This window comes from Cinclus cinclus, chromosome 4 (assembly GCF_963662255.1).
Source record: "Cinclus cinclus chromosome 4, bCinCin1.1, whole genome shotgun sequence".
In the NCBI taxonomy this organism is placed as follows: Eukaryota; Metazoa; Chordata; class Aves; order Passeriformes; family Cinclidae; genus Cinclus; species Cinclus cinclus.
This window is the reverse complement of record NC_085049.1, coordinates 55,933,571-55,960,128: the sequence shown is the minus strand read 5'-3', so window position 1 is coordinate 55,960,128 and position 26,558 is coordinate 55,933,571. Positions and strand designations below refer to the sequence as shown.

General features: G+C 39.4%; 1 protein-coding gene across 3 annotated transcripts in view; it reads left to right on the top strand.

Moving 5' to 3' along the window:
* Positions 1-26,558, top strand: part of LARGE1 (LARGE xylosyl- and glucuronyltransferase 1) — a 186,127-nt gene that overhangs the window by 106,976 nt on the left and 52,593 nt on the right. For all 3 annotated transcript variants that reach the window (XM_062491291.1, XM_062491290.1, XM_062491289.1), the window contains exon 6: positions 20,980-21,084. In XM_062491291.1, coding sequence (XP_062347275.1) covers positions 20,980-21,084 — 105 coding nt within the window. The remainder of the gene's footprint in view (positions 1-20,979; positions 21,085-26,558) is intronic.

Sequence of the window (26,558 nt, the reverse complement as noted above, 5' to 3'; positions counted from 1 at the left end):
TTGGCTTCTTTGAGAATCCAGGCTTTCTGGAGAGCATTCACACTCTTTTTTCGTAGCAGGTTTCTTATTTTTATTCTCTATTCTTTCACTCCTTTCCCAGCAATGTAACCCTCACAGGTCAGGTGCACCTGAGGAAGGGGAGGAAGGGCAGAGTGTTTAAGGCAACTCCCTTTCCCAGTCACAAGAATTGGGTAGCAGGAAGCCTTCCGTTACTGACCCGCCAAATCTGTAGCTCCTGGTTCAAGACTGGATTGTGCTGTGATTAATGAAACATGTTTAGTAGTCTCATTTGAGCTTTTAATGGTCTTTTATCTGCATTATGGCTTTAGTATAGCCTTCATAATGATTGATAGCCTGTTTGGGAGAAGGAAGCAGGGTAGAGGGCCGCTTTGAGGTGTGCACGCTGAATAGAGAGAAGTGAAAATAGCTTGGTAGTGTTGGAAGTGCTTTGTTAATCCTTTAGGAATCCTTTAGGATATATGTCTGTGAGGGCCAATATACGCACATGTACCTGAGCTAGTTAACTGCAACTGGCAAAATGCTTTGTTGCACTGATAGTTCCTGCTGAGAAATGTCAGAACTACGCAGTGGCAAAATGCTGCGTTAACATAGTTGTAAGGCTAAGCTGCTAAGATATCTCTGCCAGACACTGTGGTATGCCAGGTTCATCCACCTTTCCTTTTCTGTGCATTTCAGTCTTTTCTGCAAGTCATAACATGCTTCTGTTCTTCCCTGCATCAGCAGTAGGATAAACACAGCTCCCTCTTGAATCAATCAATTTCCCATGTCTTAAGTTTAGTGGGAGGATTGCTGACATGCAGATTTGGATGTTATTTAGCCACTTGTTTTGCCAGCCATGAGCCTGCAGGGATTATGTTGCAGGTGAGAGAACAACCTTCAGGAGTACCTAGCAAGCATCTACAATTTAAATTTAATGACATTATTTAGTGAAGTACTTAATCATAGGCTGAAGTGTTAAAGCTCGTGAGTGGTCTCATTGACTTCAGCGAGATTGAAAATGATGATGCACTGAGATACAGCATTGAGTTTGGGCAGATACCATCAGAGCCTGTCCTGGCTAATAGATTCAGGGCCAAGTGTTGCTCCCTACCAGCATCCTCTTTCATCCCCCTCATTGAACAGTATCTGCCAAATGTGGTCTTCCCAAGTGCAGAGGATATGTGAAGTACTAACTTCCTCTTAGGCCTTTGATGCTGAACTTTAGGCTGAAGTTTAAGATCATTGAGTTCAACATTGGGAAAAAGATGGAGCAGTCAGCAAAATGTCACAGTTGACCATGACAAACTGCTGCTGCTCCCCACTGGCACATGCTATGGCAGATGTTGCATGTCTGAAACTACAGAGCTCAATGATCCCTAGGGAAAAGAGCTCCTGCCCACAACTCAAATTCTTAACACTAAGATAGTTTCATAACTAAACTTCAGCAGGTTAGAAGTGTTTGCAGCAAGAAAGGGAAGCTAACTGGAAATCTCCAGCTTCTACAGAAAACTAGTTTTGGCCTCTTCTGCTTGAATTTCTGAGCTCTCATATGTCATAAACTGTTAGTATAATAGTTTTGATCCGTTTTTTATAAATATTAGGAATATGTCACCTCTGTGTCCACCTGAACATGCACCTGTTTGTTTGTTTGTTATTGGTCTGCCTATTGCATTATTGCATAGATGTGAATTTTGTCATCCATTTCTTCATCATCTTCATTCATGTTCATGAATTATTCTGGTCATTTAATGCATCCTAGCGGTCTCTGCATTTTGCAGATATCTGTTCTTGGTAGCAGCAAATCTGTCAGTTTAATTGCTTTCTCTTTAGCCTCCAACTTTTTCTCGTTAAGTCAGTGAGTAATCATCTTATGTTATTGAGGATACTAGGGTGGATAAGTTGTTACTGTTCTCTTTGAATTCTTTTATATAATAAAATTAACTATCTAAATAATAATCCCTCCCCTCTGTTTCCAAAATGCTGTTACTTCCTTTTAGGCACATGGGAGTTTCAGCCTGTTTGCTTTTTAATTAAAAGTAAGTTTTCAGCTGTGTCTTTTCATCATCAGAATTTTTTGTCACCTTGAAATGAAGGCTCTGGCATTGTCTTTTAAATTATTGAGCACTGACCGACGAGAGGAGCACAGTTTAGAGTATACATTAATCTTCTTAACTACTCTCATCAACCTGACTGTCCACCCTGCTGGGATTTCAGTATTCCTGTTTGCTGTCCCTCCTCTGTCTACCCACCAGTATGTATAAGACGTCAATAGAATTTCTCCATACTTGCTATTTACTGAATTCTGTGTTCTTTGTGTTGTGACGTGTTACAAAACACTTCCCAAGGTCATGTCTGACATGAATGCTTTTCCTTTGCCATTTTGTTAGCAGAACTTGGAGTTAAAAGCAGCTTTGCTGGGGGAGTGACTTTACTCCCTCTGGGAAAGAATTGTGTGTCTTTTTTTGTCTTTTTAAATTCACTGATTTGCAGAAGATCTAAAAAGTTAATCCTTTAAGCAGAGATGAACTAATTTGCAATCTTAGCAACTATTTAGACTCTTCTGTTGAAACAAGAAAAAAGGTTTGTGATTTATACAAACTAATATTGTCACAGTGTATTGGCAAACGTCGTTGCTCATGAAATAAGTCGATAAAAATCCATAGAGGGACTGAGAAGGAGAAGAGCAGTTCCACCAAGTGGAACAGCAGGGATCTGAGCTCTGCTTCCTAGCTCTGCCACAGACATAAGCAGGTACTTTACTGCCTCTGCAGTCCTGGGCTCTGTTTGTGGGTTCCTTTCTCCATCCCATTCTGTCTTGCCTAGTCATTGCAAGGGGAGTGTGTGGGTGTAGCGCCCCTAGCTCTGGATGAGCTCCCCCTGTCCAAATAAATTTCTCACAGGAATAAATATTTTCCTCACTGAGCCTTTTTTTGCACTGGGAATTCAGTTTCCTCTGATTTATCTCATGTTTAGCCTCAGTGGAATAATTGCTGAAGATTTAATGTGAATACGTGAAGTTGTAGCTGTCTGGTTTCATTATGGTTTCTAAGGTGCTATTTTCAATACACCTGAATTATTGCTGCCAGACACTTCAGAGGGCAAGTTCTATCATTTTCTGTGAAATTTAACATCTAGGGCCACACGTGATTCTGGTACTTTCTACTTGCAGAGTTTCTCCCCATGAAAACATTAAATTGGATGTACTCTCACAGTGATCAAACAGCAGTGTACACATCCTTCTATGGCATTCTGGTAGCATTTAAAAAATAGTGGTTGGATTCCTTTTCACTTGGGAAAGTTGTTAGTTTTAATTTAGCTTGCTCTTCTAAGGAGCTAAACTTGGGCCATTCTGGATTAGAATTCATGGAGCCCAGTTTCCCAAATGGCAAAGCCTCTCCTACACAGCTCCATGTGTGCTCCGTGGAGCGTGCCTTGGCCAGAGGGTGCCTTGCCAGCAATTCTGTTCTTGGTCTGACAGCTTTCCTCACCAACTTGCCCAGAATGGGGAAGTGGGAGGTTGCTAATCAGCAGCAAAGCCAACAGCTGGTGTTTTTATGAGAAAATCTATAAAACTCAGAAAATGCATGAAAAACACTTCATTCTTTTGTAGTATGACTTTACCAGGCCAAATTCTAACCTGCTACAGGTTGGAATGGCTCCATTTGAGACAAAAGGAGTCATACCTGCTTGCTGTGTCTGAATATTTACTCCTCCAAGTCAGTCTGTGGAAATGGAAGGTCTTCATTGCCTGTCACACAGACTCACACCACTGAATCACTTCATTAGGACTCACAGCAGGTGCTATTGCTAACATATAAGACCACCCTGTGAAGTATATTTTATTCAGTTGCCCTTCAAAGCCAGAAGTGCTGGCAAGTTCTGAGGACTTGACAGTACTGGTGTTCACTGGAGCACCCTTGACAGATACCATCCAAGGACACACATGCCCGTGCAGAAGAGCACATCAAATAGTAATGCAGACCCAGAGACATGAGATACAGTTCCATTGCTCAAGTGTGGTCTGTAGAACAAATTGAAGCTGGTAAATGGAAATAAATCTGAAAAGAGAGCAAATTCCTTGTGCAAAGGGACAGGGACCAGAGATTTTCCAGTGTCAAGTCCAGATTGAACTTAATGTTCAAAGCTACTGCAACATAGCTATAAAGTGTCTTATTCTTCAGAACAGTCCACTTAAAAATGTTTTAAAATCAGTGGACTAAGTTACGTACTGAACCAAGTCTGAAGTTATGAATCAAGTTAGTCAATCTTCAAAAAGTGATTGACATATTCTTAAAGTCTTAATTAGCCACAATAACCTTAAAAACTTTCTCACGAGCCTCTGTGATTATCATCACCCCAGCAAATTAACTGTACCAGTCATGTCTTCTTGTAGTTACTAATTAGCCTAATCAAAGCAAACATATATAAAGGAGGGTTGGAATTTTTCTCCCCTTTCTGGTCAAATATGAGCCACTTACCACTCTTATTCAGGAATATGTCTCAACCTATCACCATGGAAATCATTTGATTTGATGTCACAAATATGAGATTTTAGAATCAGTATGTCAGGCAGGTAGATCAAGACTAATTACAAAGGAGAAAAATTAAATTTAACATACATACATTTATTGACAGTAAGTAATGATGGGAAAGGAAATTAAGCAGCAGCTCATAATTGTTAAGTGGTCCAGAAGAAATACATCAAACTTTTTATGAAAAGTTTTTAAATAAGTATATAAAGTTAAGTATTTAAGTAAGTGTTTAAATCACTTTTGGCTTATAATGTGGAAACATTTCAGTATGTCCAGTATCATACACCTTGGAGCTTACTAGAGACTCTATAATTCTTTAGTAGAATTCATTTCCATTAGCAGTTTCATATGCTTGTTTCCATATTTCCCCCATCCCTGGTACATATTATTGTTACAGGCATACTTATATATTTATAGTGTTAGTTTCTCTCTCATTCAGAGTGACTTACTAATAGACTATACCCAGAAATTATTAAATGATTAAAAGACACTCCTTTTTTGTTAACATTGTTTAGCAGGGTTGATCTAGTTTCTTCTGCATATGCACATGTGCATGTTTATAGTTGTGTGAGCAAAAATTCACTGAAATTATTGAATGCTAGGTCTTGGTTTTTATTGCACATACATTCACAGAGACTGTTCATTTAATGACTATTCACATAGAATATTTATTAATTGGCTTTGCTATTTTTGAGAGCAAAGACTCCATAGGCTGTTTCTCAAACAGTAGAGTTGAAAAGAAATTATAATTAAAATTTAAAATATTTGTTTTATCTAACTTTCCTTCTTTTTTCCCTTTGGAAAATTATTTCTTTTACCATACATGCAGCAGATGGAATAATAAGGTTTAGCTGGAGGTAGATTTTTCGTCTTAGTTGTCATTTGAAGAGATTTTGACAAGGTTTAGACCTAAAAATCAATTACAGTACTTTATTCTTTGATGCATCTGTAATGGTTTTGTACAAATTATTTTTCCCTATTTTTTTATTATGGCTTGCAATTAAAAGGAAAAAATAAAAAAAAGGATTGATTTGCTTTCTGCAATAATAAGTAGACATCCAGTATGAAAAATGACAACACCTTTCTCTTCTGAAGGGAGATAGTAAGGATTTGCATTAATAACCAACACAGTTCCTCCCCACTGGGCTTTCTTCCAGCCAAGATACTAGTCCAAATAGAAAGAAATAGCTTGAAGTCATTCCATCCTAGCTGACAGTGACTAGAGAATTAAGTCCAAATCCTTGCATTTTATCCTCCAGTAGATAATTCCATTCAGTTCTGCAGCCAAATGAAGTTAAACCAAGTTCAGATGTTCATTACTAAAAACAGCTTTCTAAATATTACTTAAAAAGTATTGTCGTGAAAACATCAAAATTTCTGTCCCAGCTCAGCCATGACTTCAGATGTTCTTCATTGCAGTCCATAAAAACTCTGGGTACTTGTCTCTCAGTTCTCCCCTCCTAGGTTTGCTGTGTCTCATAGTTGCTCATAGGTGGGGACAATGAGGGGCAGTGAATATTTTGGACCTAGTGACCTTAACTGAGCAACCCCTCAATGTTGGTTCTCCCTTCTGGTACTGCAGAAAATAAATCTCAGGAAGAAGAGCTATGAATGTTTTCCCCTTGTTGGTCTCAGGGGTCAAAAAATCCTTTGTTCTACAGACACTTACTCTTTTCTTAGGTAGCAAGATTTCCTTACTTTCCATTGTTTTTTCATCGTTGAGTAAGCGCTCATAGAAGTGACTGTCAGCTTGACTTTAAGAAGAATTCCTGTGTGTAAACCTCCCATATTGTGGACAGACTCTGCCCTTTCTGGTCTGGAAGGTGTCCTTTTTCTAGTCATGCATTTGCCTAACATCACCATCATCTTGGCTGGAGGAGAAAAGTATGCAAGGAGATGACTTTCAAGGTAGTTCGATTTATCCTAATGCTCTTGCCAGTGAGTCACTGCTGTTTTGATCATTTTTGGTTTTTGAACTACAGACTCAATAGATTGTAAGAAGCAAATGAAGGGAAGTGTTTTCTCTCTTGCAGCAATTTCGAAAATGATTTTCATGTTTCATCTGCACAAAGATGATTTAATTAAATACTTTAATCCTGGCCACAAATAATTTGTGCAGTGGTTCAGTGAGAGGAGTTCAGCATTGTCTTGTCACAGAGCGTTTACTTAATCCTGTCGTACCTGCTTGATAATTACTCTCTCAGATCTGTCCTTGCATTAGCTAGAAAATTAGCTTAGAGGACTTGGAGGAAAAGAGGAGGGCAAAAATCCTTCAAATTAGTTATAATTTATGATTGCTCTTGAGTCAGCCCTCATTCAGTCTTTCTGAGGGGTCTGTTGTGAAATGAAATAACATTAGTACTTTTCAGTTTCTAGAGCTGACCAGAATCTGATAATGTTATATAGATCTTTTTTACACTTCACTTCCAAAACAGATAATGATCTCTTTTTAATGCCTTTGTGTCTTAAGTCACATCTCACGTAAATATTTCTTATTTTTTACTGCAGACATACTCAACACAATTCACTTCCTTGCAGCATTGATCTTGTAAGCTTAAATGGGAAATTGTTTATTTTCCTTTCATGGAAAGACAGGAGTTGAGTTGCCCTTCATGTAGTGATAAAAAACGGAAGGTTGTCCCAGAATCTGATCTGTGCCTTGGATTTTTTTCTCATGCCATTAATGGGCTAAGTGACAGAATAAGAACTTGAAATTCAATCGGAAGATCACGTCTTACTCTAGAAGGACAGAAACTAGCATTTCACATGTTACAGAGGGGGTCTTGTGTTCTGATCTTTTTGTTACCTTGAGTAGGTAAGCACTACTGAAAATGATCCTTACATTTCTTATTCCAGTTTGCAAAGCAGAGTCGACCATCCATATCTTGCAGCATTGACCACAGAGAGAAAATCTTACAAATTAGACAAAAGACAGTCTTGTAAAGAAGATGTTTATTCTGAAAACACTTAGGATGCATTAGGAAGCAAGTGTAGCTCCAAGCTAAAAGTAGTGCTGATGAAGTGTGGAGTTATGAAACAATTTATGACACTGTAATAGAAGGTGACCAAAACTGGATGGATTAAAATATGAGTTAATTAGGATACACTTGAAAAAAAAAATAAAAAATCTGTGCACAAGATTACTGCAAGAGTTATTCAGAACTACCTACATTATCTTTTCTTTGTGAAAAGTAAATCCTAGGCAGGTCTGTCTGGGACTACACAGTTGGATTATATAAGTGAGTACAATGTTTGTGCGCCTCCAGGAAAGAATCATGGAGAAAGAAGATCAGTTCTGCCTTCTAAAAGGGCAGAGGTGGAAGCTAAAGTGAGATACTGAAGGGAACCTCGCACAAATCTGCCCTCAGTGCCACCAAAGGATTTACCTTTTTTAGAGATTAGAACAGATTATCTGTAAACGTCCCATTTACTGGATGCTTTTGGACCCATAAACTGATGTCCTGACAATTTTGTTTGGAATGATTTAAGAAGTTATTGCTATCATCTCTTCAGTGCTTTTCCATGAGCTGTATAAACAGGCTGTATGGGGATTTACTGTCCCTCTCACTCTCCATACAGCTGTTGTACAGGAGCAGTGGAGAGCACTGCAGCTAACCCAGATAGCTGGACACGAAGATGGACTGGGTGGGCAGTAACTCCTGCTGGGGGGGGGGGGTAATTTCTCAGATTAGTGTGCTTGCTTCTGCAAGCATGTATGTGACTGAGGTCTGAATTAATTCTCACAGTGTTAAATCCAATGGAAGTAAAGATTGCATCATTACATTTAACTGGGTTTTACTGATCTTCCCAATATGCAGCCAACTATATCACTCTATCATTCTGTTTTTGACTTAACTGCCTTTCTGATCTGCAAATGCATATATTAACTTCTTGCTGGCTTTTAGTACTTGAAAGGCAACCCATTTTTAATTTGCTAAAGTATTACATATGTTTCTATTGTAATTTGTATTTATTATGGTGCTTAATGGCTATGCAGCATGCCTGACAAAAGGTGACATCAGTTTCTATCACATGGAACTAGGAGCCAAGAAGGAGTCTGGTCTGACGTGTGATTATCTGATGAGTGGAGGACTTCTTTTTTCCTACCCAAGAAAGACAGAGAGGGAAGCCCTTTGTTTTGTAATTTATTTCTTCTTTAACACAAGAGAGGCTTATGATACAGATAGGCTCTGAATAATTTTCTCATACTTATCTCATGCATTTATTCCCATTTTTCAGAGCAGGTACAGTGTGCTGTCTGACATCTGTGCTTATGAGGGAGTGAGTTAGCTTGGTCCATTCTAGAGATTTCAGTTTTAATTTTGTTTTCCATCTCATCCTTAGACAGGTGGCGAGGAAAATAAGTAAATAGAAATCTACTGATTTTTGGTTTGCTGTTTGTACCCTTTTGCATTACAAAATTAAATGAGATGCAAGATAGATTCAAAATTCATAACAGCATTTTGCTACTTCTTAAAGCAGACGTTGCTTACACTTCATGCATTAGTAGGGATTAAGGGGATTAGCAGATACCAGAACTTCCTGCCCTTTGCATGCTTTCCTACAGCAATTGCACACTTGGCTTCCTGCTTCTTGATGTCCTCAGAATTCTTAATTCTTTCATGCCTCTCTCTTATTTTACTGTGGAAATATGAGGGTTTTTCAGTATATGAGATGATCATTTTGATTCTTTAGTATTTTTAAGTGAAAGTGTGAATGCTAAACCTTACTATAAAAGTAACTTTTTAAAAAATCAGTAAAATTAGGCTAAGATTAATAAAGGGATATTGTTGTTTAAATTTAAATCTAGGTGGAGATCCTATACAGAATTTATGAAGAAGTTCACAGAAGTTTTTCCGAGCTGCTAATAGGCACCTTATTTTTAACCACTTGGGTATTTTAAGTTCTGCTGCTGTGCCTGACTACAGATGCTGTTGTTTTACTGAAGCCCAGCAGACGCTAGCTATTTTCAGCCTAAATCCATCTTACATCTTACCTCTCCTGCACGTAATCTTTTAGAAGTTCCACACAAGTTGACCTCATTACAGGGGGTGGTTTGTGAGGTGCTACTGTGACATTTTACTTACTAATGTAGGGGAAGGAGCACACAGCCACAGCAGAGAGGGAGGGCCTGTGTGACAAGTTGGAGGGATGCTTTTTCATAGATGCAGATGACATGTGAGGCAGTCTGACCAGGTGCAAAGCCCTTCAGCTTCCAGGAGGAGAACCAAAAAGGTCTTTCTAAACGTTCCGACTGGTAGACTTCTGCCCTCTTTTTGCTTTTTATCATACAATGTCAATGTTATCCAGTGTGCAAACTCCCAGTAATGAACTCTGGGTCTCTCCCCATCTGTCTCACTAAATGCCACTTGGAACAAGTGCCTTTTCATTTGACAATAAAATCAATGAATGAAATATTAGAGGCCTGGATGCTATGATGTGCAGAATACATTATGGGACTTGCTGTGTTTCAGTAGACAGCAAGTCTTGCCCTTTCTTCCTGTTACCACAAACAGATCTACTTAATGAAACTGGTGCCTTCTGCTAATCTCTCACCTCTTTGTCTTTGGACTTCAACTCTGTTGCAACACTTCAAAGACTCTCTGACTCAGAGCTCTGTGATAAAATTCTGTATTTCCTGCATACTATCAGCCTCACATTTTTCATCTGTTTGTCTTAATTAAAGTCAGACCTGCATTAACTAAATAATTAAACAACAGAGAGGGAGAGGGAACTTAAGCTGATTTTTATAACACTTGTTTTTATCCCTTTACTTAGTTGAGATCTTCTTCCTCTTTGCTTGAAGACTCTTCAGAACAGCAGGAATCACTCATTGCTAAGCCAATAAACAGGGACAAAAGGGAAATGTCAGTGTTGAGACAGACTTGTGTTAAACATTGAAAACCACTGGTGCTATCCACAAAGAGTGATGTGCAAAAAAACTGAGGAATTGGGAGTTTTTTGCTTTTTCCAAGCCTTACTGGATTCTGCATCAGGAATATTAATTGCTTTGTTGTTTCTATTGCTTTTTCCAAGCCTTACTGGATTCTGCATCAGGAATATCAACTTGTTTCATTGTCACGGTAGCAAAATGTGTCGTATGTGTAGTAAAGAGCTGTAAAGTAAGAAAGTAAACTAGTTAATGCTTGCTAGCAATGCACAAGGCATGCTGTATGATTTATTCTTGGAGCTGAAGGTACTGAGCTCAGCGTGAGCTCAAGATGGCTGTGTAGTTTCACCTTTGTGCCCATCATGACTCTGTGACCTTGGTCATGCTGGCAGAACTGAGCCAATGCAAGGTATGATTTCAAGATGGGTTTACAAGTAGACATATTTTCAGCAAGAGAACATCTCAACCACTTTACCCTTTAAATCCAGATATCTCCAGAGTACAGGTTGAAAGACAGAGAAGCAAATAGTGAAAGGGTAACTGTTTTCAAATTCAAGACCAATCCTTTGCACGTGTATTAGGTATTTGCAGTGCTCCATCTCTTGCTGAGAAAATAAAACTTGCAACACTTCTATTCTCTTTTCTTGTTCTTTTCTTCTTCTCCACTGCCTGAGTGCAGAATCGCGCCCTGTTTAGGGAGGCTGCAGCTCACTGAAGAGGTGACCTGTGTCTGATTGCACACTGGTCAACATACGAACAAGGAACAGATGCCAAGAGATCTTGAGCTCACCACTAAAGCATGAGATGTCTGATACAGCCACTCTTTTGTAGCATCAGGCAGAAGCATCTCTATAGGCTCAAGATGCAAAAGAGCAAGTTGTTGTCTGGTATCAGAGCTCTGTCCTGTTTCCTGATGCTGGTTTAATTGTGCTTAATCATTAGGTGTGAACAAATATTTGCTGTGTCATCTTACTGTCTGATACTCCTGACGCATAAATAATTCTTAGCAGTAGGGTTTGTGAGCTCTAACCTGTCTTGAAGCCTGTAATTAAAAGGATAAAGTGAGCTGTTTACACAAACCAATTGTCAGTGTAGTAAGTGCCCTTAATAGCATTGGCAAGAAATGCTAGGCAGGTAGCATCATCTTACTACAGTCTGTGTCTACTGAAGAGACAACTCATGAATTTTCATCTAGAAGAATTTGCAGAGGTTGGTAAAGCCACATAGCCAAAGGGAAATGCAAAGCTTGTTTATTTTTTTAAGAGAACTGAACCCAACAGAGGGGAAAAATAATGTCAACATTGTTGGATTTCAACACCACATGCTATAACTTGGCAACCTTTTTCACATTAAGTAGATGACTGCAGCTTTTTTGTAATTTTTTTCTGATTTGTTTTGGTTTTTTTAAAATTGTCACTAGAAAACCAACCCTTTTCAGTTTGTTCATCTTGTGCAGGGGGGCTTTCTGCTTTTGCTTCTTCATTCTGGGATTTCTCTGATTCTTGGAGAAGGTATTTTTGAGCCATACACTAATTTCTTGCTTAAAAACCTTCTTGGTGTGTTAATCGATTTAGAAGATTTGTTCCTTTTAAATAAAAAGAAAGGGGGGTTAATATCTTGCTGCTAATACATAACTGCCCAAAAGAATATGAAGTAAGAAGCTGTGCACAGTTTCCTTCAGCAGTCTTTGGAATATTAGGAAGCTCTTACTCTCTTTCTCTAATTGCTTGCTAGCAATTTTCTATTCCAACAATGTCAGACAGCAGTCACTGAAACCTGATGAAGTGTAGTGATGCAGTGATGTGGTGAAAATGAGGGACAGACAGACAACTTCGAACCTCTGTTAGCTGGTGTGAATATGAGTTAAGATCGTTCAGTTAACATCATTACTGAAAAATGCAGCTGCCCAAATGTCAAGAGGAAAGTGATGAGATGTGCCTGCAATCCCAAGGGAGGTACCCACAGTAAATCTGTGTCAGGAGAGTACGAAGCATTCAGAGATATGGCAAGGAAAGACTCAGCCATCAGTGGACCCAAGTGAGCTGACAGCTACTCGAAGGTGGGCTGAGTGGGGATTTCTGAGTGACTACTGGCAGTGACAGTTTAGGCACTAGGCTCTCATTAGGGACAGTCTCTCGGTGTTTAAAATCGGTGCTCTGGGTCTCACAAGTCCTGGCACCTGTTCCTAGATCACAACTCACTCCCTCAATGACCTTGGAAGTGTCACTCCATCACCACGAGCCTCAGTTTCTCCTGCTGTAAGTTCTCCTTAATGAAGTGCTGCTACTGACAGGCATTGCATCAGAGCCTTATTGATCACACACTGCATCCTGCTGCTCAGCTCCCCATGACTGAGACACGTTTCACAGATGGGCTTTCTGCTAACAAAAATGTGCATAGCAGGACCTTATCCTCTTTATAGAATTGATGCACTTAGGCAGAGTCATGGATAGTTACTTTCTGCTCCTCACGGTTTTGTTACCTTTGGCAGAAAAAAAAAAAATCAACATTTTTTGTTCAGTGATTGCTCATTCATTAATAGCCCAAATTCAAGCAGTGGTTTTAATGGCTTGTATGTTCCTGAAACTCTGGACACTCTCTCTCAAATCTATGCCTGAATATTAGAAGGGGTGTATTTGAATTGACTTTGTTCACAAGGATGTTTTGCAGCTTTCAGAGAAAGAAGTTTTCAGATTTACAAGAGTGTGGGGTTTTATATTGAATAAATCAAAATTTTAAAAGTAGACCATGATAAGGGAAAAGCCATTGGTGTGAATAAAAATGTAAGGTGTGTAGTCAGAGCCGTGGGTACATCTTGCTGACCTCCTGCAGCCTGGTTAGAAAAGAGTATTTACCAGCTGGAAAAGGTTCATGTGACGTCTCCTACTGCTGTTCATTAGATGTCAGTTCTACTGCTGGGATAATTTATTCTCCAAACAGTGACATAAAAACTGAGGTCGGGAAGGACTGGCTAAGCAGCCCATGTAGCTGGTATGGGCCTTTCTTCTGCTCAAGCTTACAACTGCACAACTGTTTCATTCTTCTCCAGACTCCATGCCAGACCACTTTTCATGGCAATGAGTTGGGCATATCACAGAGTAGGTCCAGGTTGGAAGGGACCACAGAAAACCTCAAAAAGTTTCATTGCAAAATGAAAGTTTTTTCTACGCTTACCCTCTTGTGCTCAACTGCTGAGAATCCATTTCCCTGAAATGCTGCAGATGAAAGTGCTGCTAACATTAATGACAGATTTACTAGCTTTGCTGGGGTTTGCTAGACTTTTCACTGTCCTCTTAATTTTTCTAACAAGCTCCTTGGAGGACACTAAAAGATGAGTGGAAACCCAATATATTTTCTTCTCTTGATTGATTTCATTATTTCATCTTTCCTTATGAAGATGAATCAGATCTAGGTCTTCACCCCAACCTTCCTCAATCCAGTTCTGTGTACTGCATGCTCTTGATCATCTTTTGCGTATGCCTTTTGAATCCTCCTTCCTACCACATACAAAACATTTGTCATGTTTCTATACAGACTCCGACTAAGTTATTTTTCTTCTCTGGTCTGAGTTGCTTTAACTTCTTTTGTCCTTGTTACATCACCATCTCTGAATACATCCCTGAAGTCAGCTGATACCATTGCTTTACATCCTTGTTTCAGCATTGCCACAGTTTGTGTTTATTCCTTTCACTTGCTCTTTTCTCTTCCATTGGGTCAACCTGGCTCATCTTGACTTTCTTTGCCCTTGATGTGTTGTATCTGCCATCCATTCTTACCAGGTGTCCTCTCTTCTGGCACCAGTGTCCTATGCACATGATGCTGCTGTGGAGCCATCCTATCCTCTGCTGAGCCAGTCCTGCTGTACCTTCAAGGAGCTACTCTTTGGCCTCCTTCTCATCCAGCCTGTGCCTTAATAACTCTCTGTGCAGTTTCTCTCCATGAGTATTTAGTCCATTAAGAAGGAATAATGATTGCTGGGAAACAGCAATGTACTTAATGCAAATGAGATATCAAGAAAAAAAAAAGGTTTTCAGGAGGCATTTTTCCCTGAAACTTCACATTTCCTATGTAATTAAGAAGTTCTTCCTGGCAGAGACCATATATTTGCACACACGTGTCTGTACATATTTATGCATGCATATATGTGTGTGCATGTGAACGTGTGCATACAAATATAATGCATATATCTGTCACATGTTTGCACGCCTATGAAATAAATGCACAGTAGAGGTCACAGTATTCAGTTCTCTTGAACAAACTGTATCCTGTACCATACAGATGTGTGAGATGGTGTCAGACTCTATTTTTAGGGTCTGGCACACATGTGTTATAGAGCACACATAAAGTTTCGCGTGTGTATTTTACATTGAATTAATGGTAATTTTTTTAAAAAAATCTTTATAGAGGAAAGTCCTGAGGCATTTTGTGCTTGAAATATATTTTCAGAGGTAAGTCAGGGCATTTGTTGCATGAGAAGACGGAGTCTCTTTTAGGAATGAGAGAGGACATGGCAGTAGAAGAGAGGAATGAGCCTGGGAGCAGGAAATAGCATGCATTTATATAGACAGCACAAGAATTGCAAAGGACAGCAATAGTGAGGAGGAAGAACTTGAACTTGACAGTGATCTGAAGAGGTGGATGAGAGATGTGGCAGGAGGAGTGAAAGATTTTAGAAGCCCCATATTTTGTATGAGCCAGTATATGGTCAGGGGCAGGATGGCCATCAAGAAAGGGTCAATCACTCAGGTAAGACTTAATATGAAGTGCAACACATTCAGCTGGTATCAGTCATCTTAAGTACACTAATTTCATTGAAATCGTGCTGATTTATACCAGCTAAGGATGTGGTCTCAGACATTTCAGAAAGGAAGGGTGTGTTATGCAGGTGTTTAAAGGCTAAGGAAGAAGAAATCAGGAGAAGCAGAAAGGAGGCAAAGGGCATGAATCAAAGACTTTAACTCTGAATCATGCAGAAAATAACTCTGCTCCATTGCACCAGTATAGATTCATCTAGTCCTGACGGTGTTCATCAGGCTTGGTCTGGTCAATTTAGAATATTTCCAGCATTGAGAATATGTACATTTTCCCCTCTTCCCTTCTATCATTTTTTATTCTTTATTTCTATGTCCCATTTTTGGAACAGAATGCTGCAGTTCTGAATCCTGCCAAGCTTGAATCCTAAATTCTTGTTGAGTTCTTCTCCTCTCTTTCAGCTTACACTGAAGACATGCATTGCTCTGGCAGTATTTGGCTGTAGCTCCAGCATTTGTGTCTTTATTAAACTCCTAATTATCTAAACCAAGACTATTAGAGTAGTTAGAAGTAGCAAGACAGAGTTCTGCTCTGTTCTCCTTTACTAGTCTCCACAGTGTAGAAATTGCTTATTTACTATGTTTTCAGAGGCTGAAAACTACTTAACATTTGATTTTAACCTTGAAGGCTTCTACCAGATACAACTAAACCTTGCAAATCCAATAACCAGGAGAACTGAGCTGAAACAGATCTTTTCTGTGATACCAGCTCACCCTTTGGCCATGGGCAATGGGAAAGTGACACCCCAGCCCTTCCTTCCCCTTTAGAATGTCTTTTTTTTTTTTTCTCCTTTCTGGAAACAGCCTAATGTCCTGACAAAGTTCAGTTCACACAAAGGGTTTGCAGTGGGTCCTGTGCTCTTACTTTAATTGCAGTGGAGTCATGTAAAAACAACTACAGGTTTAAAAGAAAAAAAAAAAAGCTTCCACTAAAGATGTTGAAAGTACCTGTAAAAACTATAATTTTTTACTACTATTTTTATTGTTTGCAATAGCAATATGTGTCAAAGCAAGAGTGGAGGTTAAGGTTCTGTGTACTGTGGACTGCAAAGAAGATGAAATCCTCTAAAACTGGGAAAAAATTAGGGCAGAATAGGAAAATACTGTTCACAGGCACCTAGATTAGCACCAAGCAAAAGCTGCAGATACCAGACCCAGCATAATTAAAAGCTGATACTCGTTCAGATGTGTCAAGTGCCACGAGACACTGTGTCCAGAGGACCCCTATTAAGAAGTGCCACCATACAGCTGCAGTGTTGTGCTCCATGTTGCACAGCTGCTCCTCCCTGCCCCTGGACACATCTCCGTGCTGGATGGAGCTTCAGCCTGGCCACGTGCTGCTGCTCTTACCCTTTCAGTAGAAAGCAGCACACACTAACTCTGAGGCCTGACATCTGCAATATGTGAGATGGGTAAAATGGAAGAGGGGTAGAGTTCTTTTCAGGGAGACTTGAGCAAGAGGCTGTTCAGTGTCACCCAAGAAATCAGTATCACAGCTGGCAGCTGAGTTAAGGTCTGGAGTCCACTTCAGCATCTGAGATACAGGATAATGCTTTCCCCTCCATTAGCCACCAAAAATCTGTGAAGTAAAAGCAGAATTGAAGGCACTGAGTTTGTCAGGTTCAGAAGTGTCTGTTTTTCCATGGAAACCTCTTCCAAGCAACAGCCAAGCTTCTCATCATGTGAGAGCTGTCAGGCAGCTGTTCTGTGCAAAACACTGTAGCTGCAGCTGCTTTCTGGAGAAGTCTCAACCCACGGCCAGGCAGCACACAGCCCCATTCCCAGCAATCCAGCTGCAATTCTGCCTGCCCAGTAGTTTTTCGCTGTGGTCATGCCAGAATCATAGCCTTGTTTTCTCTTGTCTGGCTGTTAGTGGTGATGTATGAAGAAGTAAGAAAGACAGCTTAATTTTCATAAGCTAACTTGTGCCTGGAGTAACAGAGAGTGAGAGGAATGCACTTAATCATAACTGCAGGACCAGAACAGAAAATTATAGAGCTTTTTCTGTTAGTCGTGGTGTTTTATTATAATAACTCATAGGGAGAAGAAACTGGCAGCTCAGAATGCTGAAAGGTTCAAATCCATTACAGCAGGCACTGTGTTCTCATCTACTGGAAGAATAGCTCACATAATTCTTATGCTTGCCTTTTCCAAAAGGCTGTGCTGGGAGGGAACTCTAGTCTATCCTGCCCAAAAAAAAACCTGAATTCAGACTTGAGGTATGATCAGGGTGAAATGAACCTGGTGATGGTTCCTGCAGAGCTGTGAGCACCATGCAGGGCAGGCACAAAGGGTGGCAGAGGGACAGGCTGGTCATGGTCAGAGAGCTGCTCACCGTGCCTGCTTGACACCACACAGCTCTTTGGGCAGTGCCTCATGTCTGTAACTTTGTGATGCCCTTGGAAAAGTAAATAACTAAATGAAATAGCTGCTAGTGGACAGATACTCTCACAAGGATTCATTAAAAAACAAAAATTGATTAAAGCTCCGAGTGAAAGCTTTTTGAGTGAATTTTTAGTTGGTTGCAATTGGAAGGACAAAACTTCGGATTTTTTTTGTTTGAACTTTGAGATACATGGAATAATGTGGTCTGTAGGCTATATATTATGCATCTGTATTATGTGAAACATAGTTTTATATTATTTATCATTAGGATGGTTGTACATAGATGTTATTTTGATATCTTCAGATCAAAATATTCAGGGAATGTCTTTCAGAAAATAGTTATGAATTTATTTTTTTCTATATTGATTCAGAATGAAAACATTTTTTGAAACATTAATATTTGCTATGCAGCTGAAGTTCTGTGTTCTGGGTTACTTCTGCCTTAAGATCACATAGACAATGTAAAGGGGAAATAAAAATATATTCTTCTTTGGCAGAGACAGCAACACTATTCCAGCCTAGAGAAAATAGAAATATAACTAGAGAAGATGGAAAGCATACCGCCATAATTTTCTCCAAGGTGGCTTGGGAGAAAAGCCATCACATCTGCCTAATAGGCTTTTATGCACCAGTAAGAGTTACAACAGCCTGACAAGTTGCATAATGCTCTACCCTAGGACAGTATGTGAACGTGTGCATATTCCCAGGCCATTGCAAAAGCAAACCAAAGCGTGTTAGCTCATACATTTTACTGTGTCTTTGTGACAAGCTAAAAGGACATGTACAGGCAGTTATTCCAGCTCAGTTGATACACAGTAACTCACATAATCTGATCCATGTATCTGAGCCCTAAAGCTTTCGTGATGTTAATTTCTGCCTTCATCCATGTCCCATATCAAACCTCAAGGAATACCGGTGAAACTGAGACTTCTTCTGGTGTCTTCAAAAATAAAGGGAAAATGCTGAAGGAAATTATACAACAACAGTAAATACGTGCAAACATAATTTCCTGAACCTTTTTTAGTTTATCTTGGCATGAAAAATAATAAATGAGAAACAAGTGTTTCAGGGGTGAGTTATTAGAACTGAGATTTTAGACTGTTACCTGGGAAATGAAAACCATTAACAGGCATTAAGGTTTGTTCATTTTTTCTTATTCATTGGTTTAAAGGCAGAAGTCTGTAGCATGTTGATGCTCCACAGTAAAGAAGTTTGGTAGCTGCTTCTTGCAAATGGAATTCTGACATTTCTTTTGGTGGTAGCTGTACTATCCTGAGAAGGATCTATGGACTGCTGAGTTGTGAAATGTGCTGTTAGGTTATGGACAGGGTCAGTCTCTTCCTTCCAGCTGTGCCAACCCGTTCCAGCCCAGCTGCACCTTCTTTTCTTTTTTTTTTCTCTTCATCCTTTACCAGCCAGTATTTCTTATCTTGATTTATTCTAGTTCAGCTGTAGGGGAGTGGCTATAAGTAGTCAGACTTCCAGTTTGGACTCAACAAGTTTAAATCATGTCCTTCGGCCTCTTTTTGCCTTAGGCTCCTTTCAGCCAGTTGGGATCCTTTCATATTCCTTCACAGTATATGGCTTGTGATGTCTGATGTGCTCTGCAGTGTGTTCCATGGCTCTCACAGATTGAGAGATGCTATGGCTTATCTGTATGAACACTTGCTTAGGATGTGTTTGCTTCTGACTTGCAGTTTCCTTTATTTCCTTGTGCATTGCACTCCGTTAGTATTACCAGTTTTCAGTAGCACAGATGGGTCTTTGATATGATCTTTTTTCTCTCTCCCAGATTTCCCACCTTCTTAAAAGATTTATGGGGTCTAATGTGAAAAATTATATATACTGTATAATAAATATGTAAATGGAATAGGAGAGACATCGCTGGAAAATAAGGTCTGGTGAGGAGTGACATGTTGTCATTAGGATAGAGTAGGATGATGCTGGAGTGGTGGAGAGTGGACTAGGTAATCTCTCAAAGTTGTTTTTTCATTGATTTCCATTCACTCCTTGAATGCTTTCACAATGTTCTGGTTTATCTTTTATAAGCATTGGCCAATCACTGCTGCTCACACTCTTTGAAACAGCATTCAAGACATGTTGGGGTTACTGACATTCCACTGAATTACAGATACCACAGGAGAGTATTGCAGTCACCTTTCAAGCCAATTATAAAATTAAATTAATTATATCTGTCTTTATGTCTTGTTCTCAGCCCAGCCTTGTCTTGGATCATACTGACATTTTAGTAATACATAGCTGTGGTTCTATGTAAGCAACATATAATGATCATTTCAGGCTTTCAGTGCCGTGCTGTGACCGTGCACACAATTTTATAAGCATAGCTGGGATTTGAAAATGAGCCTTCAAGGCATGATGGTTAATTGCTTTTTCAAAAGCTTGCAAAATAATTTCCAGTACCAGTCTCAGTGCCCTCACTGAGCATGTCCCTCTTTCAAAGCACTGATCCTTTTCCTTCCTCTGACTAGATCCAAATGCAGTTCTCCTCTTCCCTTCATCCTCTGTTACCACAGCATCATTTCAATCACTTTGCTTATTTACATTTTATACACCACATTTTAGGATACATAATTAAGTCCTTATCTATACAAACATTCATTTTTCGGTTGATTTTCAAGCAGTGCAAACCTTCTAGACGCATTTGATTTAACATACATTTTACCCAAGCTGAAGCCAGCTGCTAATCAATGCAAGATAAACTGAAATAAAACTGAAGTCATAATTTCTATGCAGCATTCTACACAGGCTCACCTAAATGACTTTTAAATTACTCTCCTAAATTAAAATGGTGCAACTTTCTTATACAAGTAAACTCTTCAAATCCAGTATTTTTTGGAGCAAAAGGGGTTTCCTTTGTGACTGAGGAAAAAAAAAATCCATGAAACTAGTAGGGGGAGCATGGGAAGAGAATGATTTGTTATACTGAGCCTTCTTCTCCAATTATGTTATCTCCATCAGAGTATGAACAGATCTTCATATTAGATGATCATTTTACCAACACTTAATTCTCACTAGGAGTATTCTCCATCATTGTATTCCAAAATCAAGCAGCATTCAGATTTGTCTGGGTGACATATTTCTGTCAGCATGACAAAGGTTCCCACAGTGTTTAATTACTCAGACTAGCCAGGGAGGAAGGGAAGAAATGAGCTGTGCTGATTTTGCCAGGTTTGCTTGTCTGTTACATAAGCTGGCTTCTGCTGAAGGCATGGAAGGAAGGCATCACCCCAACTTTTGCCTTCTCTTTCCACTGCTTGTCCCTCTCCAGATGGCCTGTGTGTTTTCCATTGACTGACTGTCTTTTACCTTATGATCTTCTTGCAATTTGTTTATTTCCCAGGGCAGCAAGTTCTTGGCTTAGTGGAGAACCAGAGTGATTGGTATTTGGGCAACCTTTGGAAGAACCATCGGCCCTGGCCAGCACTTGGGAGGGGCTACAACACAGGTAGGACCTGAGGGTTTGCTTTGAATTAACACCTGCACTGGGTGTGCAGTCAGTCTCCTGCTGTACAGAGTATGAGCCGTGGTAATTTGCACTTCCCCTTCCTAAGCTACAGCTATATTTATCTTTTTAAAAAGGAAAAGTGATAAAATGTCATGCATTTTGGAGTTTCTGGTCTTGTCTAAATGTTGTTAGAAAAGATTATGTGACATCCTTTGTGGAAGAACAGAGTTTTCAGCAATCTGACAGGTCCTCAGCATATCTCATACAAGATTTTGTCCATGATGACTCGTGTATAGGCCCAACAAGAGGGAATGAATAGGAGTTGAGGCTCATTTTCTGTAGAGAACTGAATGATACCACAAAATGCTAGCCCAGTAAAGATAATAATTCCTGCAGGACACCAACAGGATCATAATTGTCCTAATAAAATGCAAGCTACTGGCCATCAATTTCTGCTGCCATGAGAAAGGAATAAAGGTGCTAAATCAGAGAATTTTTTTAGGTTACAAGAGATAGGTCTTCCCACTGATTTGTGTTTGGTATGTGAGAAAACATACCAGGTGCATAAAGAACACACACATACACCTAAATCATTTCAATGCTGAACTTCACATTCTGATGCAGTGAGGTAGGTTCCCTCTCTCTTTATAATAAAAGGACAGAACAGATGGTGAAGCCTCCATTTGGAACAGATGAGTCCATTTAAATATCCCTGCACTATCACGAAATTATTCACCATAATAGTGATTTTGCTTCACAGAAATATATTGGATTGAATTAAACAGACTAACTAGAGAAAGGATTGAACAATTTGGGGTTGGGTCAGCTATATTTCTATATCCCTATATATATTTGTGGGAATCCCACTAATTTTTGTGAATTTGTATTTTAGCCTCTGCAGAGCATCTCTGTTCTCTGGAAATGTTTAAAAGAATACCCTAACAGAACACAGATTGGTATGGATACAAGATCTTGGCAGAATGGGTTTGTTTCCTGACTCTTCTTTGCCAGAATTGCAAATAGAAAGGCTAGGTCTGCCACCCTGTTCCCCAGCCCCACCAAAGCTTGAGACAGAGATAAGTTTTGTGGATTTTTCCTGAAATCTGAAAGCTTATGTTATACACAGCTCAACTTTTTGGTGTCAGTTCAGTTCACTGTTACACCACAAAGCAGTGTCTTCTGTTCTACCACCTTCTATAGCTACCTTCTTTGTGCTGTATTTTTGCTTTTTCTTTTGTGCCATTTTAATGCTGGCAGAGAGAAATCTGGCACAACCACGTAACATCAGAATAATGCAGTAAGATATGGTGGGTACTATAAAACACATATATTTATATCTAAAATGCTAACGTTAAAAAATTCTGTAAGGCTTTAACTTACATTGTTAACTTACTGTTCCAAATGGTTTATAGGAATACTAAATGTCAGTATACCACATAAACCTTACACTGAAGGCAAAGATAATCAAATATCTGCATTCCTTCACATACACTGCATGTGTTTATTCTTGTATTAATATATACCTATCAAGCCATGCATAATCCCAAAATCCTGCCCATGGCTTTGTTTTCCTCACAGTTTCTTTCTTCACACAACTCAACTTGTAGTTTTAAAAATTCTTTTTTTAGAAAGAAAGCCAGAAGGTAGATAATGTATGGAAGATTGGCAAGTGATCATAAGAAGTGGAATGTTGTTTTTTCAAGTATGTGGAACAAGAGGTCACTGAGTGAAACAGTGCAACCTCTGAGACATAGGAAACGAGGTTATTGACAGCATCAGCACCCTTTAATATAAATTTCTTGATTGAATTAATTGTTTGCCTCAGTGATCTAGCAGAGACTGGAGGGATACATTTCTCAGGGAAGATGAACTAGATCTTGTTTAATGTCTTCAGTAAATAAAAATAATTGACACTGAACGCAATGGTGAGGCCAAGGAGGATTCAGAAAACTAAAGTGGGCAGACATTGAAAAGGGAGGCAGTATCTCTGAGCAAAACACTCATGAAAGGCAGTGCTCCAGGAGGGGGAAGGCAGAAATTCAGGTGCCTAGAGCTGTACTTAGGAACTGCAAAAGGGCCCCCAAACCCCTGAAACTTTAATGAGCTAAACAGAGCTGGATCAGGGGGAGGCTCTCAGACAGACTTTGCTCTTGCTCTTGGGAGAGTGTTTACTACAGACCTAGGATACAATCCTAAGAAAAGAGATTTTTATGTGAGCCTCTTCAGCCAGACCTAACTCTGGAAGATTTGATTTTGAAGCACCTCTCAAAGTCAAAAGTGTTCCACTGCTCCTCACAGTTTCTGAAGATAATAATTTCTCTTTCACTCTTATCTTTCTACGCCTGGGCCTCTCTGGACAACATACAGGTTGGGAGAATCCCAGAAGGCAGATGTATTAAAGGCAAAGATGTGTTTATTCCTTCTTTGCTGGTTCTTTAAACCCAGTAAGCATTTGGGCTTTGCTCTTCCTGTGTGCCCAGTCCAGATCTCCTGACAGCCAATACAGGTTTCCAAGGAAAGATTCCATTTGGCTGTTTTTCATTCTTCCTCATTTGCACAGACAGATAATCCAAGTCATACTTTAGTCCATGATAATATAATTGTTAGAAATTCAGGCCAAACCCAAAGTCAGACGATTTAATTAGGTTTAAGATGTTCTTAGTTAGAACCATTCTTTATTTGTGACAACATTCTCTTCCTCAAGCAGTTTAAACATAATTCCTTCTATACCACAGAGGTTTCCAAGTTTTTTTTTCTGAACTCCACTGGCAAACACTCACTAAGCTGCTCAATCAAATGCCCTTTCCATTTATCATCCACTCCATGTTGATTGCCTGCACTGAGTTGACTCTTCCAGATTCCTCATACATTAATTCAAGCACAATTTCTTGCTATGTAACTATATTACCTTTCACTGACCAAACTGTGCTTTTGAAACTATTGCTACACTATGACCTTTACTTTTTACAGGTGTTAAACTGACAGCTCCAGAGTTTCACTGTACAGTTTGATTTTCATTTCAGAAGTGACTGTCATCTTAGTCCTCAGAAAACTATCTTATAAAAGAAAATCTAAACATAAAAGCTTTTAGTACTTTGTCTTCCCTATACTTTCCATCATGGTGGAGAATAGTATTTAAAAGCAATCTCTAGTGACTGCTAAGGCTCCTGGCCACTTCTTCAGGGGTGTGAATCACTCCTGGCTTCTCTGGCTTTAGTGCAGCAGAACCTACTTCCATCAGCTGAGAATGGACCCCATGCCTGCCAAATGGAGCTTTAGGATAAATCTGTGATTTGGGTTCTGGGGGTAATTTTTAAAAACTTTAGTCCAGGGGATTTCAGAATCCTAGACTACAACAACCCATAGTGAGGATTTAAGGCTCATCTGAAATGCACTGCCTCAGTGCAGCCACCAGAAACCATAAGGAGGTGTCTCAACAGCTTGAGTTGAGACTTCATACTCCCACACTGGGAAATGTGACATTACCAAATTTGTGGATTGGGAACAGAAGGGAATGGCTAGCACCTAACAATTACTAGGCTACGTGAGTACTGTGCCTTATTACTCCTGTGTTTGCAATGACTGGGAGAGCACTAGAATGAACCTCTCTCCCTTATTGTTTCCCTGAAAAAAAGGACCTGTGGAAGTGGAATTGGAAATTGAAAGCATGTGTTACGTCATTTTCTCATAATACTTAATAAATTTGAATGATAAAAGACAAGCCTAGAACAGAGTGTTTATATGAAATAAGCCTCGTTCACATCTTGTGCTCCTTCGTGATGATGCTGTGCATCTTCAGTGCAGAAAACTAATGTCTGGTGAAGCAGTGCAGAGTGGGCTGGTGGTAGTCATGGCACTGCCTGTGGTCCTGCTCCAGAAACCTGGTAACAGCTTCCAGCCACAGGCTTCTGCTCATGATGTTGTGGTAGTTGTACTCGTGTAGGTCAACTGCCTGAGAGAGGAGGATTTTGTCAAATTGTCTCACTGAATGAAGAAGTCAGAAAACTCATGGTTTGTAGAACCTTTTAACCCACCATCATGGCCTGACCAAGCTTAGCCATGCCCCCTCTAAAAGCCATTGTAATATTCCTGTCTCTCATTAGTTCAAACATTAGTCATGTTTGGTAATGGAAGTGCTGTCATTAGGATTGGTTCAAAGTACAGGAGCCTTTGCAAACAGATGAAAAATACATTTTAATGATTAAAAAACTGCTGTCCAACACTGATGGCAAGTCAAAAAGCAGCACTTTCTTCATCTACTTAGGTTCACACTGTGCCAGTTTTTTGATTAGATTATTCTTCCTTTAAGACACTGTGAGTTTACTCAGTAAACACTGTTCTCAGTGCAAAGCATGGTGATACACGAGCTTTATACATATAAAGGTGCCTTTGAAGTACAAATACTGTGCACATTGTCCAGGTAGCAGTTTAGGAAGTGGTAGCCTATGGTTGCTTTTAGTCTCAACAGGAAATATCAGTCTATGTCAAAGGTTGGAAGCTAAAGCTATAATTCTGCTTTTGATGACCACATCCCCATCTTTGTTGTCTATAATCTATAGCCTGCACTTAAAAATAAGCTGTCTTAAAGCTTACCTTCAAAGAACAGCTTCCTTTCCAGTCTTTCTCTTGCACTTTCTAAAGCATGTGATGCACTGAGAACTTGTTTACAGCATGTTTGACATTTCTGAAATGGGGGTCAATATGTATTTGATTTTGAAAATGGTGCCTCTAGTTTGAGAGGCCTAACCATGTAGTAAAGGCATTACTGTGGCTGTGATAGTCTGCTGTTCGTGGCATTATCTCAGATACATCCTCTGCTCCTTAGCAGTTTTGTGTCTCAGCACCTATGAAAACCGTATTTTTAAAAAACACCACCAGACTTGCTTTGAAACACTGAAAAAAATTATCTCTTAGGAAACTTGTGATTTAAAAAGATGGCATTTAGACAGCCTATACCAGATTCCAGTTTTATTGGAGTAAATAAAATTTATTTCTTTTTAGTTGATTAAAATGTGCTACTTTTAGGAGTTTATTGGTCTGACCTGAGTCCGTAATATAAAGATCTCCATGTAGTGTACATAAATCAGGCATTTAGATGTAGCATTCCAATGTAATGATTTAAAAAATCATTTTGAAATGTTTTATTTTTAGCTGATCAAGGCAGTTCTTTATGTGAACACACGTACCTTCATCAGTAATTATGTTGTCCAGCAGTCTGAAGTGCCCTCTTTATTGTAGAGGGACAATCATTAGCAGGTTAAATTTAGATGAAAGACTTGCACATAAAAGCTTAATAAAGGTATCCAGGTGCCTAAACTGAGAACAAAACCTTCTATTATATGATGGGAGAGCCCCAGACAAATGCATAGTAATAGTAAAACCAGTACCTTTTCTTGAAGTGCAAGTTCACTTTCCAGTTTTTCATTGTGCTCATAAAAGTGATTGTGTAAAGGCAGTTTCCTTTTTGTAGAGAC